This window comes from Chiloscyllium punctatum, chromosome 40, assembly GCF_047496795.1.
Source record: "Chiloscyllium punctatum isolate Juve2018m chromosome 40, sChiPun1.3, whole genome shotgun sequence".
Taxonomy (NCBI): domain Eukaryota; kingdom Metazoa; phylum Chordata; class Chondrichthyes; order Orectolobiformes; family Hemiscylliidae; genus Chiloscyllium; species Chiloscyllium punctatum.
In genome coordinates this window covers 45914758-45930609 of record NC_092778.1, presented here as the reverse complement: position 1 = coordinate 45930609, position 15852 = coordinate 45914758, and the positions used below count along the sequence as shown (strand labels likewise).

Here is a 15852-nt window from a genome sequence, read left to right as displayed (position 1 = left end):
GGGCTGAGGGGATATGGGACGGGGCAGTGGGGGGTAAGGGGGTATGAGACGGGGTAAGGGGGGGTATGGGACAGGGACGGTGGGGGGGTAAGGGGGTATGGGACAAGGTCAGTGGGGGTAGGGGGTATGGGACAGGGTCAGTGGGGGTTGGGGAGTATGGGACGGTGGCAGTGGGGGTTGGGGGGCATGGGATGGGGGCAATGGGGATATGGGACGGGGGCAGTTGGGGATGGGGGTATGGGATGGGGGCAGTGGGGATATAGGATGGGGCAGTTGGGGGGGGTGGGGGTATGGGACGGGGCAGTTGGGGGGGTGGGGGTATGGGACGGGGCAGTTGGGAGGGTGGGGGTATGGGACGGGGCAGTGGGGTGGTGGGGGTATGGGACAGGGTCAGTGGGGGTCGGGGGTATGGGACAGGGGCAGTGGGGGGTATGGGACGGGGCAGTGAGGGGTGAGGGGTTATGGACGGGGGCAGTGGAGGATTGAGGAGTATAGGACGGGGCAGTGGGGAGGGACAAGGGGATATGGGACGGGTAGTGGGGGGGTGGGAGGTATGGGACAGGGGCAGTGGGGAGTGAGGGGTATGGGGCAGGGGAGAGGTGGGGGGTATGTGACAGGGGCAGGGAGTATGGGACAGGGCAGTGAGGGAGCATTGGAGAGGGGCAGTGCGGGGGTGGGGGGGTTAATGGGTGGGGCAGTGGGCGGGGTGTGGGGGTGGGGGGGAGTTGCGGTGGGGGAGGGGCAGTGGAATCCCGGGATCTCACTTCCGGCGGTGGCCGCGGCCGGAACCGGAAGTGGGGTAGGTCTGGGCGGTTTCCGGTCAGTCTGCTTCGCGAGGCCGAAGCTGCTGGAGACGGAGCGCGAGCCCGATGCAGGCGATAAAGTGTGTGGTGGTCGGCGATGGGTGAGTGCTTCCCCGGGGCCTGGGCCTGCCCCCCCACCGCCCCGGCTCCCTCCTCCGCCCCGCCCCGGACCGCGGCCTCTCGCCGGCTGCTGCTGCCCTGTTCCTCCGCCCCGGGACAGAGACGCCGCGGATCTTCACAGGAGCCGCCCTGGCTGGCGCTGATAAATCTGGGGGAGAAAGCGGCAGCTGGGTTTAAGGTTCACTTCTTCAGTTCAGTAAGAAAAGCAGTCCCGGGGTGAGGGGGTTCGACCTGTGGGGAATATCCCCCCCTCCTCCCCTCTCCCTGGAGTCCCGGGCTTGGGGATGCAGCCACTCATTCAGAGTTTAATACCATTCATGGCTGGGATCAGCAAAATGGGGGATCACCGTCTCAGGATCCAGAGAGATTTGGGTATTTTTCAATTTAGTTTTTTTTCACTTGGAGGGTGTGAATCTTTTGGAATTGTCTAACCCAGTGAGGTCTAGATGCTGAGTACATTGAAGGTACTTAGGTGTAAGTGAATCAAGGGATATACGGATAAGTAAAATTTGAGAATCTTGTTGTTTGTTGAAACTGTGTCGAAGTGTCTTGCGACTTAATCTTTACTGCATTCCTCATTGCTGCTTCCCTCCTGCATTACCTGATCAGTTCACTCCTTAATGGTGTGTGAATTAGTGTTAATTTTGTTCTTGTCTCCCCATGGTTGTTTTTTTGTTATTTTGTATTCACTGCTTTCTCTGGGAAATTCAGTTTTCAGTAACTACATTCCTTCTGTCCTGCGCTGTCACCTCTTGAATTTTGTTTTTGTAATTTGGTGCTGGGATCAAATCAAAACTAATGCAGACAGATCATGATTAGTTGCTTCAAATTATTTGGTTTCTCTTTGATTTGAAAACAAACACCATCAATGTTTGCTGAGCACTAATCTTGCTGTTGGCTTCTGAGAATTCAACTGGTTCAATAATTTCCCAAAATAAATCTACAGGATCTTTTTCTGACTGATTCTGTGCGTTCTTTTTCTGGTGCAGTGAGCGCAATTGTCATTTGATTAAAGTTTTTGAACTAAGTGCCTTTAGGGTTTGGTCAGATTATGTAAATAACTTAATTGCCATTTGTTTTAACTGCTCTTCCTGGTAGATAATTGTGTGTCTGGTATTTAGTTGAGAAAAATCCATTAAATCGTGATTTTTATGTACTTACAATACATTAAGTGAGAATTGTGTTATGGGAGACTGGTTCACAAGGTTAGATCTCATGGAATACAGGGAGAACTAGCCATTTGGATACAGAACTGGCTCAAAGGTAGTGGTGGAGGGTTGTTTTTCAGACTGGAGGCCTGTGACCAGTGAAGTGCCACAAGGATCAGTGCTGGGTCCATGACTTTTAATCATTTATATAAATGATTTTGATGTGAGCATGAGAGTTGTAGTTAGTAAGTTTGCTGATGACACTATAATTGGAGGTGTAGTGGACAGTGAAGAAAGTTACCTTAGATTATAACGGGATCTTGATCAGATGGGGCAATGGGCTGAGAAGTGGCAGATGGAGTTTAATTTTAGATAAATACAAAGTGCTGCATTTTGGGAAAGCAAATCTGAGCAGGGCATATACACTTAATGGTGAGGTCCTAGGGAGTGTTGCTGAACAAAGGGACCTTGGAGTGCAAGTTCATAGCTCCTTGAAAGTAGAGTTGCAGGTAGATAAGGTAGTGAAGGCAGCATTTGGCATGCTTTCCTTTATTGGTCAGAGTATTGAGTACAAGAGTTGAGAGGTCATGTTGTGGCTGTACAGGACATTGGTTAGGCCACTGTTGAAATATTGCATGCAGTTCTGGTCTCCTTCCTATCTGAAGGATGTTGTGAAACTTGAAAGGATTACAAGGATGTTGCCAGGGTTGGAGCATTTGAGCTATAGGGAGCGTTTGAATAGGCTGGGGGTGTTTTCCCTGGAGCACTGGAGGCTGAGGGGGACCATATAGAGGTCATGGGGGGACATGGATAGCATAAAAAGACAAAGTCTTTTCCCGGGGGTGGGTGAGTCCAGAATTAGAGGGCATCGGTTTAGGGTGAGAGGGGAAATTTATAAAAGAGACCTAAGAGCAACTTTTTCACGCAGAGGGTGTTGCGTGTGTGGAGTGGGCTGCCAGAGCAAGTGGTGGAGACTAGTACAATTGCAACATTTAAAAGGCATCTGGATGGGTATATGAATAGGAAGGGTTTGGAGGGATATGGGCCGGATGCTGGCAGGTGGGTCTAGACTGGTTTGGGATATTTGGTCAGCATGGACGGGTTGGACCAAAGGGCCTATTTCCATGCTGTACATCTCTATGACTGTATCTCAAAACTGGCTGAGGGTACCATGAAGGACCCTCGTTCTCAACCTTTTCCACCACCTGAGGTGTGGTAGCCCTCAGGTAAAGGCCTACCACTCATATCTCTGTAGTGTGTGTGTAGCCCTATGGTGTGGTAGGGCTATGATGACTTCATCTTGGCAAACCATTACTATCCAAAAAGAGGTAAAAGATCAAGTATTGCGTGGCTGCTCCAGGTTTTGCTGCTGTTACTATATTATCACTACGTATAGCCAGCTTCTTCCAGCCTGAAAGGGTGACAAGAATTCCCATGTGCTTTACTTCACCACAGGCAACTGTGCCTTCTGCCGCTTTGGTCTAAGCTCTGGAGCTCCCCCACTAAAACCCTTTAATATCTGAGCTTTAAAAGATAAAAGACTTATCACTTGCTCCCAACTCCCGTGTCTTATCAATTGCTGTTACTGGATCATTTCAGTTCTTAAAATGTTTTTTTAAATGACTCTGCTAGGGCTCTGGTACTTGTGGTTTGCGTGGAGTGAAATTGACTGTCCTTAGGTTTTGTCACGTTGCAACATCAACCACCTTTTTTAATGTCTATTTTAAAGTCACATAGACTAATGGTCTTGAAAATGTACAATCTCCACTGTTAAATTGAGTACTGTATGGTTTGCGGTTAAAGTCTTGAGAAGATGTCTCTATTTAAACAAATACTATCTGTGTAGAGAATTCCATTCTCTGGATATTGAGAATGTGGACCAGTGTTATCTAATGCAAGTTTTCTCTTCCCTTACAGCGCAGTGGGTAAGACCTGCTTGCTCATCAGTTACACGACCAATGCCTTCCCAGGCGAATACATCCCCACTGTGTGAGTCATTGGACATTTTATTCACCAGGGTCTAGGCACAGCAGCGGGTTTTGTGTAGCAACGTGAATCCTTCCCATTACAGCTGAATATTCCTTCATTCCAGTTGGAGGGAAGAGGACATTTGATGTGAGAAGTATACATGTAGCAATGTAGAGCACTCTCATTGAGGGGAAGATGTAATGGGGAAAGTGGAGGTGGTGTGTTTGGGTATTGTGGTAAAATTGCAGAGAAGGGAGTCAGGGAAACAGGTGTTGTGCAGGAGGGTGGGGTCCTAAGTGATAATGGATTTATGAACGTGGTCACTTGATAAAGATACTCCTTTAGGTGTTTTTGTTTCAGTTTAAAATCTGTTTGTTCTGCAGTTTTGACAACTATTCTGCCAACGTGATGGTTGATGGGAAACCTGTGAATCTGGGGCTTTGGGACACAGCTGGTCAAGAAGATTATGATCGTCTGCGTCCACTTTCTTATCCTCAGACAGTGAGTACTATGTAACCATAACTGAACATTGCCTTAAGAGTTAAGGAAATTATTGGGGATGGCAGGGGTAAAGTTAGAGCAATGAGAGGCAGTGATGATAGATTGGAGTGGCCGTGTGTCAAGATTTGAGGTGTGCTGTGGCACAACAGAGTAGGTGGCAGGTTAATACTGAGGTGGATCAGAGAACAAATGTTGTTTTATTATCTGTTATAATTTATGTTCTGCAGTTGTTAATGATGAACAATGTAGCTACAAGGAAGTGTAAACCTGATCCTTGAAGACTGGCAATAAACATGTTCAATAATGTGGAATTTCCCCTGTGAACTTTGTTTCCTCCTTGTTGTGTAGTGATCTAAATCTGTGAGCGCTGTTTATTTTTGCACTGACTGTTGTGGCCCTGAAACTCTGCTGTCTGCCTCTAAACTGTCACCATGTCCCATTTACCCATCTGGGCTCGCTGACCTGCACTGAATTCCAGTCCAACAGCAGTCTGTTTTAAAATTCTCATTCGTTTTTGGTTCCCTATATGACCTTGTATTTTTCCACAAGTCTAGCCTCCTTTAGCCCTGAACCCTTATGATACCTTTGGTTCTGCCCTCTGCATATCCCAATTTTAATTGCGCCATTTGCAGTTGTGCCTTTATCTGCCTGGTCTGTTTGGAATTCACCCATCCCATGATTCTGCTTCTCTATTGCCTTAACATTTTCTTTAAGGCCTACCACTTTGACCAAGTGTTTCATCATCAGTCCTAATATTCCCCTATATATCTTAGTACTTGGTGTTGTTTAATAATGTTGCTATGGTGTGCCCTTATGTTGAAGGCGAGAGGTGAATACTTACAGCATAGGTTGAGGACTGGTTTACTATGAATATGGGTTAGGTTTTCCTTCAGAACTGTGGTTGGCACACTGCCTTAGGGGTTTTTCTTTTGTTGGGCAGGTCAAAAGATAGAGTTCTGTTGTAACTTGTACTTCCTGCATCAGCCCTTTGTGAGGAGACCTAATTGTAGTGAATGGCTGCTTTGTTTGTTTTTAAGGCAGGTACAGTCTTGCTCAGTACTTGTACTTTTCATTAGATCTGGCAGCATTTTGAAGAACAACATCAGTTCCTTCACATTTTCTGAAGTATAAAATGACTTAGTAAGCAACTTGCCAGAAAGTTTTCCCTGGTCTTTGGTAAGTGAGTTGATCTTGGATATTGTGGTGGCAGCTCTCCAAATGAACAGAGTATCCTCAGGCAAGACTGGGCATTCAGAAACAACAGCTATTTAAAAGGCATCTGGATGAATAGGAAACATTTGTTTATGATTAGATTAGATTAGATTCCCTACAGTGTGGAAACAGGCCCTTCGGCCCAACAAGTCCATACTGACCCTCCGAAGAACAACCCACCCAGACCTATTTACCCCTGCACCTAACACTACGGGCAATTTAGGATGGCCAGTTCACCTAACCTGTACATCTTTAGACTGTGGGAGGAAACCCATGCAGATATGGGGAGAATGTACAAACTCCACACAGACAGTTGCCTGAGGCTGGAATTGAACCCGAGTCCCCGGAGCTAACCACTGTGCCACCGTGCCGCCCTGCTTTTTATATTTGATATTCTGTCCTCTCTTACCCTAGCTCCTCTGAAAAACTTTGTGAGCCTGCCTGGAAGACTCCACAATGTGTATTACTTATGTATCCTTCACTATGATAAGGGAGAGAATGACAAGTACTGGGTCTGTTATTGGTATCCCACTGTTTCCAACAGTGGTTTTGGAATTTACATTAAGTAAACAGAATTTAGTGCAAATCTTCAAACAGTTCTAGTTCTTGCAACACCAGATGGAGCACTAATCAAGGATCACTAAAAATATTTGGTTAATCTGTTTGCTATACTGTTTTTGTATCGCTAATACCAGAAATAAGGACTCCAAAGAGTAATTTTGTTTGATTTAACCATAGGCTTAGTGAGGTGATTGGCATTCTCTCACTTCTCTGGTTTCCTTCAGGCCTCCCTCAGTGTTCTCCATCCACCTGATTTTTCTCCTGTCTTCTGTTTCTATACTTGGCATCTTCTTCAATCTTGGAGAAAGTGAGAACTGCAGATGCTGGAGATCAGGGCGGTTGCGTTGGTTGGTGCAGGTGTTCTCTGAAACGTTACGCGAGGAGGCCACATTGGGTGCAGCGGATGCAAAACCTGCGCCCACACTGCCCCCCTCACTTCCCTCAAGGCCCCTTCCATATCCGTCACAAATTCACCTGCACCTCCACACTCATCATTTACTGCATCCGTTGCACCCGATGTGGCCTCCTCTACGTGGGGAGTCAGGCCGCCTACTTGCGGAACGTTTCAGAGAACATCTCTGGGACACCCGGACCAACCAACCCAATCGCCCTGTGGCTGAGCACTTTAACATCCCTCCCACTCCACCAAGGACATGCAGGTCCTTGGCCTCCTCCATCGTCAGACCATGGCAACACGATGCCTGGAGGAAGAGCACCTCATCTTCCGCCTAGGAACCCTCCAACCACAAGGGATGGACTCAGATTTCTCCAGTTTCCTCATTTCCCCTCCCCGCACCTTATCTCAGTCCCAACCCTTGAACTCAGCACCGCCTTCTTGACCTGCAATATTCTTCCTGACCTCTCCGTCCCCACCCCCACTCCGGCCTATCACCCTCACCTTAACCTCCTTCCACCTATCGCATTCCCAACGCCCCTCCCCCATGTCCCTCCTCCCTATCTTTTATCTTAGACTGCTTGGCACACCCTCCTCATTCCTGAAGAAGGGCTTTTGCTCGAAACGTCGATTCTCCTGCTCCTTGGATGCTGCCTGACCTGCTGCGCTTTTCCAGCAACACATTTTTCAGCTGCTTCTTCAATCTTTTTGCTGGTATAAGGTTGTAGTGTCTGTACTTCACAACCTTTCTCTAACAGCACTTACCACCTCTTAATTATTGAGCTTCTACATTTGATCTAACCCATTTATTTGCGTCTTTGTCCATCCAGTTAATTCTGAGCATCCTTTGTCTCTCTCATTTCAAAAGCTAATAATGTTCTCTCATCCACTTTCTTCAGAGTCTAACTCTTGGAATTATGTAATGCAACACTCCATAGTGGTCAGCTGACTAGATGTTTCTTCAGTGTCATGCTTATGAACTTCCAGACTCTACTAAAGTCACTGGTTATGCTTATTGTCCTAACTAATCAACCAGAATTTAATTCTTAACCAAATTTGTTGTTCATTATCAATCACTTGAGGTGCTGGCCTAGTGGTCATATCACTGGACTGTTAATCCAGAGACCGAGGTAATACTCTGGGGACCTGGGTTCGAATCCTGCCATGGCAGATGGTGGAATTTGAATTCAAAAATCTGGAATGAAGCATCTAACGATGACCATGAATCCCGTTGTCGATTGTTGGAAACACCCATCTTATTCACTAATGTCCTTTGGGGAAGGAAACTGCCATCCTTACTTGTGACTCCAGATTCACAGCAATGTGATGGACTCTTAACTGCCCTCTGGACAATTAGGGATGGGCAATAAATGTTGGCCTAGCCAGTGACTTCCTCATCTAATGAATAAATAAACAAACAAATAATTTGCTACTTGTCTGTCAACGCTTCTAATCTTGACTTTTCCATTGCCATCTAGAAGCATAATACTGGTCGTTTACCTCATTTACCTTCATTCAAAAGACTCACTGTGTCTTTTGACTATGCTTGTCATAGTTCCGAGCGCTCTCTTTATTCTGTTGGTGTATTATCAACTACATACCTGAGATTTCACATCCTAAAACCTCTTATGAGACTGACGCATCTCTATGGTAAGTCTTCTTGCACCATTGTCTTTACCTTCTCTCCCATACTAAACAGCATGGGTGATGGCAGAAACTCCTATATGAATCCCTTCTCAAACTGGAATTGGTTTGTATGCCTATCACTAACTCATCACAGCCATTTCTGTATAGCTCTCTTATTAGTAACATAAGTTTGGATGTAAAGTGTGCAAGTGGCTTCCATAGAGCAATATGCTGGACAGTGTCAAGAGCTTTGGCACAATTTGTGAACATAAGACAAAGTTGTGCTTCCTGCTTATTTTCACATTACTTCATGAGGTTTATAAACAAATGCATCCAACGAGTGTATTATTTTCAGGCATGAAGCCAAATGGCCTCTCTGCCACAGGGGTACATCAATGATGACAAGTCGTTCTTTAGATGCATAACTAAGTAGATGTACTCTGAAGAAATGCAGATTAGCTGCAAATATTAAGATTAGCCTTGTGCGACAATATTAAGACGTTTAAATTATGACTAGAAGTACGATAGTTATATTTAAAATGAAATCAAATATATTAACTGAAGTTTTATCCATTGAGAGAGCTTTAGTGTTAATGAAATGTCCAATATTGAGATAATACAAAATCAAACTAGCATGAACTCTATTTTCAGAATTAAGACCAATGCCACATTTTACCAAAACTGATCATAACTCTTCACTGCATCCTACCTTTGCTGTGGAAATGGGAGCCATTTAGCTTTGTGTCCAAATGTGGCAATTTTTCTTTCTGTGGCATTTGATCGTCACCTGTTTGTTTATATCTATGCGTCATCTTATCTTCAGATTAGGTACCTCGAGTTGACTCACAGAACCTTCCCCATTTGTTACTGGCATGAGGTGATTTCATGCTAAGATGTTTCCTGGAATGATGATTCTCTTTCTGGTAATGGCTGTCTTTGTCACTGTGATGAAGATTCTTTTTTTCTTCTTCTTTTTTCCTGTGCTTTCTTACAATGTCACAGCTTGCCTCAGATGCACCAAAAGGTTGTTGCCTGTGGAGGGGTATTGGCCAAATGGGACAAGATCAGTTTAGAATATCTGGTCAGTGCTGACAATTTATACTGAAGAGTATGTTTCTGTGCTCAGCAACAAACATTGCCTCTGAATCGAAAAGTTATGAGTTCATGTTATCCTCCAGAGACTTGTGGCTTATATTGTGCAGTACTGAGGGAATGTTACATTGTCAGAAGTGCTGCATTATGGGAAGGACAGTACTGGAGGACTATCACGTTGTCACAGATGCAGTACTAATGCAGCACCATTTGAGGGACCGTACTGAAGGAACATTGCATTCTTGGGCATAGTATTGAAGTAGTGCCACACTGGTTGGCACTGTACTGCAGGGGATGCTCATTGTCAGAAGTGCAGTACTGAGGGGACACCAAACCTGGGGAGAGAGATTACACAGGGAGTAGCTCTCTGTGAGAACGGCGACAGAAGTAGGTAGAAGGTCCAAGAAATCTCAACCTATAAATCATTCTTCAACCTACTCAGACCAAGTAGTTAATCTTCCATTTTTTTTGATAAGTATCTGACTTGAATTTATTGGGGGTGCAAATCTAATGGGTTTAGAAGGAAAAGTGTTCATTGTCCTCTTGATTCTAATATAACTGACTTTATAAAATTGACTGCATTTATCCATATTCATGATCTTTAATTTTGTAGTAAGATTATTTACATTAACCTTGCAACATTCTAAGTATCCTCAATTTTCAGTTTCTAAAAACAAATAATAGTACTATTGTTCTGTACCAGCTGTTAATATTTGTTTCTTGTTTCTTTGCAGGATGTGTTCCTAATCTGCTTCTCACTGGTGAGCCCAGCATCCTTTGAAAATGTTCGAGCCAAGGTAAGCTCAGTTTAAGGTAGAATAAAATTGGCTTTGTCGCAATCTTGGCACAGTTTCCATGATGCTGTTCAATTGATGCCACTACTGTTAACATGGGGCTTGTACTGGAGTTTGGAAGGGGCAAACTTAAAACATAATTACTCTGATTTGTCCATGGTGGTTTTGAAGTTTTGAGCCATTCTGACTTTATGACTATCCATCAGTATGTGACTTCATGTCCTGCACTGGTCATAGTTGAGAAAGCTGTCCATTGAAAGAGTGCAAATAGTGCATATGACAGCACATTGGAAATGCTTGGGGTTGGTGATCTGGATCCTGCCACTGGTTAGAGTAGACCCTTGAATTCTTGAGATCTAAATTCGATTCTGGCCCTGACTGGGTGAAAGTTTCTCTTTTAAGCAAAACAGATCTAAGTGAGTTTGCAGTGAAATTCCTGATGAGGGGCTTATGCCGAAATATTGACTCTCCTGCTTCTCAGATGCTGCCTGACCTGCACTTTTCCAGCGCCACCCTTTTTGACTCTAAATGGGTTTGGTCCGCTTCAAAGTAGTTAACATCGTGTCAGGTGCTTCACTCTTTAATAATATCTTTGTATCTTGTTGGGGCCTGAGGGTGTAGGACTATTGAAACTTAATTTTAAAAGGGCAGTGATAATGTCAAATTGTACTTCAAGTGTTAGAATGGATTTACGAAAGGGAAATCATACTTGATAAATCTGGTGATTTTCAAGGCTGTAACTAAGAGTTGATGAGGCTTACTTGGACTTTAGGAATGCTTTCAATTGAAATAAGGAGTAAATGTGTCATCCTGCCAGTTGTAGCTAGTGACTAATGGGGTACATTGGGGATCCTTGCTTGGACCCCAGCAATTCTCAATAAGTATAAATGATTTAGATGAAGGAAGTAAATGTAATATCTTTCAGGTTTGCTGGTCACACATTTAGGTGGGAGTGTAAACTTTGAGGAGCTTGCTGAGATGCATTAGTGTGATTTAGAAAAGTTGAGTGAAAGGGCAAATTAAGCATAATGAGTATAAATGTGACGTTATCACTTCAGTAGCAAAACCAAGAAAGCAGGTTATTATCTGAATGACAGTAGATTAGGAAAGAGGAAAGTATGACAAGACCTGGGTGTATATTTTTGTTTCAACATTTATTTTCTGTACTGAGTTGGATGATTCACCATGATCATGTTGAATGGTTGAGCAGGCTTGAAAGACTGAATGACCTACTCCTCCCATGTTCTATGCTTCTAAAGAGGTAACACTCAATGAGTATTTAGATTTCTGTACCTCAGGGTATTGGGTACTCAGCCCTTGAGCATGTTCAAGGGATATAGGAATAGGATGGAAATGCTGAGTTGAGGTAAAAGGTTAGCTATGATCTCACTGAATGGCAGAGGAGTCTCAAGGGCTGAGAGGTTTAGTCCTGCTCCTTTCTTTTACAAAGAGTCTGTTTATCTTCCTAGTGGTATCCGGAAGTAAGGCATCATTGTCCGAATACTCCCATCATTCTGGTGGGCACCAAACTTGATCTGCGGGATGACAAGGACACGATTGAAAAGCTGAGGGAAAAGAAACTGACTCCTATCACGTACCCACAGGGCCTTGCCATGGCGAAAGAAATTGGTATGAATTTCCTTCCTGGTCCCTGTTAACATTAACTGCATCTGTGTGTTAATCTGGGTTCTACCTGCTTCTGAAAATGTGACTGATTCACCAATGTGGGTTTTATAATCAGCATGGCTGGGACTTTTTTCTATGGAGTATTGGAGCTGAGAGGTGACCTTATCCAAGACCGTTATGGTTTTTTAAACATTATAAGGTGAATAGCCAAGGTATTTTCCCCAGTCGAGAGCACAGGTTTAAGATGAGGGGAGAAGATTTATGGGAAAGGTTTAGAGGTATATGGGCCAAATGCAGGACAGTGGGGCTAGTTTTCTTTAGGAAAATTGGTTGGCATAGATGAGGTGGGCCAAGGGCCTGTTTCCGTGCTGTATGAATCTGCCTGCCCCTGGCTTTTTAAAAAAAATCATTGGCTTGAGCTCACTTCACCCCACTTTCAGTGAAATTTAATCTCGCTAATTTTTGATTTTAAGCCAGCATCAATGTCTGTACTTCTTAAAACCTATTTTCCAATCACCCTGTTCAGAGGTGTTATTACACACCTGTGAAACTGAGACTTGAACATGGGCCTCCTGGCTTAAAGGTGGGGATATTACTGCACCATAAGAGCCCAAAGTAAACACAGCAAATCTCAAGCTGCCCCAACTTGGAGACATCCACCTGGGGTACAGCTCCTGTGACTTTGGGTAGTGGTGGGAATCAAACCCATAACTTGGTAGAGACAGAAGCTTAAATCCAATTCCTCCGTGCTCGACCGCGCTACCATAGAATTTCTGTAATCACTCAAATGCTAGATGTTAATCAGCTGTGATTAATCAGTAGTGTGTGCATGTGTCTCTCTCCTTGGAACAGAATGATTGTTCTAATGGCAAGAAGCTGTGTAGGTTACCTGTGGCACACTAACTACTACAGCATTCTGGTTGCCCAGGAAACACTCCTGCTCTTGCTGCCTGCAACTGGAACATCAGAAGAATTTAAAGATTGAGAATCTGTTTGGCCACTTTATGCCAAGCCTTCTGTGGCTTTCAGGTCTTGAGTTGTGACTTAAATCCAGATCTGCTGGCCCAGATGTAGGCGACTAATACTGCACCACAATTTTTCCTACATAAGCTGTCTATTGTGAAGATATTGCAGTCCGTTTGCACGTACAGCACTGTTGTAAAGGGCTTTGGTGGTCTTAACTGAAATCGGCACACTGAATAGTGAATACAAATGCACGTACACGTAGAATCACAGCAGAAGTAATTTAGCCCTTGGTGTCCAAGTCAGCTGTCCAATTAGCTCTCACCACTTTTTTTTTCCCCAAAGAATTTATGCTTTTCAAATAGTCTATCTAATTCTGTTTTGAAAGCTGCTGTTGAATCTTTTGGGTCTTTCCTAATTAGTTGTGGAAGGCGAAAGATTGAGCCATGGTTCAAGATCACCACTCAGTGTGGGGGTCTGTTTTGATTTTTCAAAAAGCGGTATATGAGATTTATACAGACATAAGCACCACTGGCTTACTTGAAGACCAGCTTTTCATTTTAATGCTGTAGTCTCACTAATAGTTGTTCCACCACTTGCTCCACAGGCTCAGTGAAGTATTTGGAATGTTCAGCACTAACTCAGCGAGGTCTTAAGACCGTGTTCGATGAAGCAATCAGAGCGGTTCTCTGTCCTATCCCTGTAAAGAAGAAGAAGAGAAGATGTTTCCTTTTTTAAATCAATTGTTTCCACCAGTTTACCAGGTCCACAGAGCATCGATTCAAATATGCCAATATTTTTTCCCTGTTGTGATTACTTTCCTCTTTCCTTAGAATCCCTCTGTGCAGTGCTATTGGAACGCATCTACTGTTTAATTTTTTTAGATATTTAATGTAACAGAAGAGTATCAGTTATAGGTTCTATTGGTTTTCTGTCCCCTATCTACATTCCCAGCCTACTGCCTGTTTACACTCCTCAATTGTATTTAAGTTGCCAAATTATCCAATGTAACTAAAGATATCTGTTGCACTACAAACACTAAATGCATAGAAGGAACTGCCTGTTTCTATCTGGTACTGTTTACACCTTTCCAGAACTCTTAACCAAGCAATTAATGCTGACCTACTCCTAGCTGTCCCAGAGCAGCTATAACTAATCTGTCAATAGTTTAAACTGCAGGGGGTGAGCTGGGTTTAACATGTGGTATTGGAATGGTTACAGACATATGATTGTCGCATCTCTGAAGATATCACAGAATTTGTACAGTTCAAATGCTAAAAGTGCTTTAGTTGGCCGTGTTTATTAATTATATTACTGTTTATCACATTACCTTGCTAGTTCAAAGATGACACAGATGCTTTATTGATGCAAACGGTAATTACAGTGAGTTAATGTCTGCTGCTACATATTTAAACTTAAAAACAAAAGTCTAAGAAAATTGGTAGTAAAATCAGGATGTGCTTCCATTTGAGAGCGCTGCGGTTAACAATTGGCATTGAATTGGGAGTTTCAGTATTCTCTGGTATAGATTAAATGAGTGGGGGGGAACACTATCTTTGAAGAACCTTTTGTGCTGGTTTTCCTGAAACGTTGCATGTTTTTAAAATATGGATGCAACAACAGATGGAATTGAATGTTGTTGTGGTGAGAGTAAATATACAAGCTTTGGGTAAAGAGGAGCTGGCCTTATCGAAGGCATTAACTGAGGCCTAACAAACATTACTGATTTATATCTTAATGGGATTCATATGACAACATGCATTTTGTATGTTTCTGAAATGGTTATACACAACTGTGACTAGAAAGGTTTTTGTTTAAGTCACAAAATTTAAGTCATTTAATGGTCACGTGGAAGTACCAATGCCTCAGATTTGAATGCAACAAGTGTTATTTCATAATCTGGAACATAATAAGGTTGATATTGCTAACTTTAGTTATAAAACTTGATTATGTAGAAAATGCTTAATGTCAGTAAAAAAGCAATTTTATTGCCTCTTTTTATCCCTCCATGTTTTAATCAGCATGACTACAGATCACATAACTCCTTTCTCACGTGTGGTTAATTTCAATTTTGGGAAGCCTTAAAACCAAATAGACCAAGTCTTGCACGGAGCCATTAACCCCTCACCTATCCTAGTGCTCTGTTTAATTCTACCATAGACGCCTTATCTAAAATGTACATAATCCCAATGTATTTTCTACTTAATTTTTCTAATGGTTATGTTCTATGCATGTTGCTCATCTATTTGGGAACAGTGAAATCCAACAGGGAAGGACTGTTAACAGAAACAGATGAATCTGCTTTTTTTAAAAAGAAAAAGAACAAGTGTTAAAATGTTGGAGAAAGAGGAACTGCTTGCTTGCATTCATAATTATTCTATATGTTTACTGTGTGATTTGAATAAACAGTGAATACTCTGTTTAGAGATCTACATCTGACTGCACAATCGGTCAGTGCCTCTGTTTAATGATCCAGCATGCAATGGTTTAACACTGTGGGTTGAGTGTTTCTTTCCCTCCTCACCTGATTTTACACTAGGGTTTATTTAAGGGTATACATTGGGTATTAGTGGGACAATGCACTTAGAACTGGGCTGTGTTTTTTTAATCTCTTGTTGAATCAAATGAGCAAATGAAGGGGAAGACAAATGGCCTATGTGTCATACAAGCCAGCATATTTTGTTAAAGGTGAATATTGCTCCTATTCCAGAACTTTAATTGAAGATTAGTGTGAACTCAACTAATCTGCAATTGAGGAAAACGCTATTGGATAAACTCAGAAGATCTGGCAGCATCTCTGGAGAGAGAGAAAGAGTTCATGTTTCAGGCCCTGGTATGACTTCATCAGAAAAAGACTCTGATATGATGACTTCAGAACTGCTGAATTTCCCCAACATTCCTGTTTCAGATTAGATTAGATTACTTACAGTGTGGAAACAGGCCCTTCGGCCCAACAAGTCCAAACCGCCCCGCCGAAGCGCAACCCACCCATACCCCTACATCTACCCCTTACCTAACACTACGGGCAATTTAACATGGCCAAT

General features: G+C 43.3%; 1 protein-coding gene across 1 annotated transcript; it reads left to right on the top strand.

The window, feature by feature from the left end:
- Positions 1 to 766: 766 nt before the first annotated feature.
- On the top strand, positions 767 to 15240 carry LOC140464562 (ras-related C3 botulinum toxin substrate 1). The gene is made up of 6 exons (XM_072559794.1): positions 767 to 904; positions 3989 to 4060; positions 4423 to 4540; positions 10160 to 10222; positions 11689 to 11848; positions 13416 to 15240. Exons 1-6 carry the CDS (start codon positions 870 to 872, stop codon positions 13544 to 13546), a joined length of 579 nt encoding a protein of 192 aa, XP_072415895.1. The 5' UTR covers positions 767 to 869; the 3' UTR covers positions 13547 to 15240.
- The last annotated feature ends 612 nt before the right edge of the window (positions 15241 to 15852 follow it).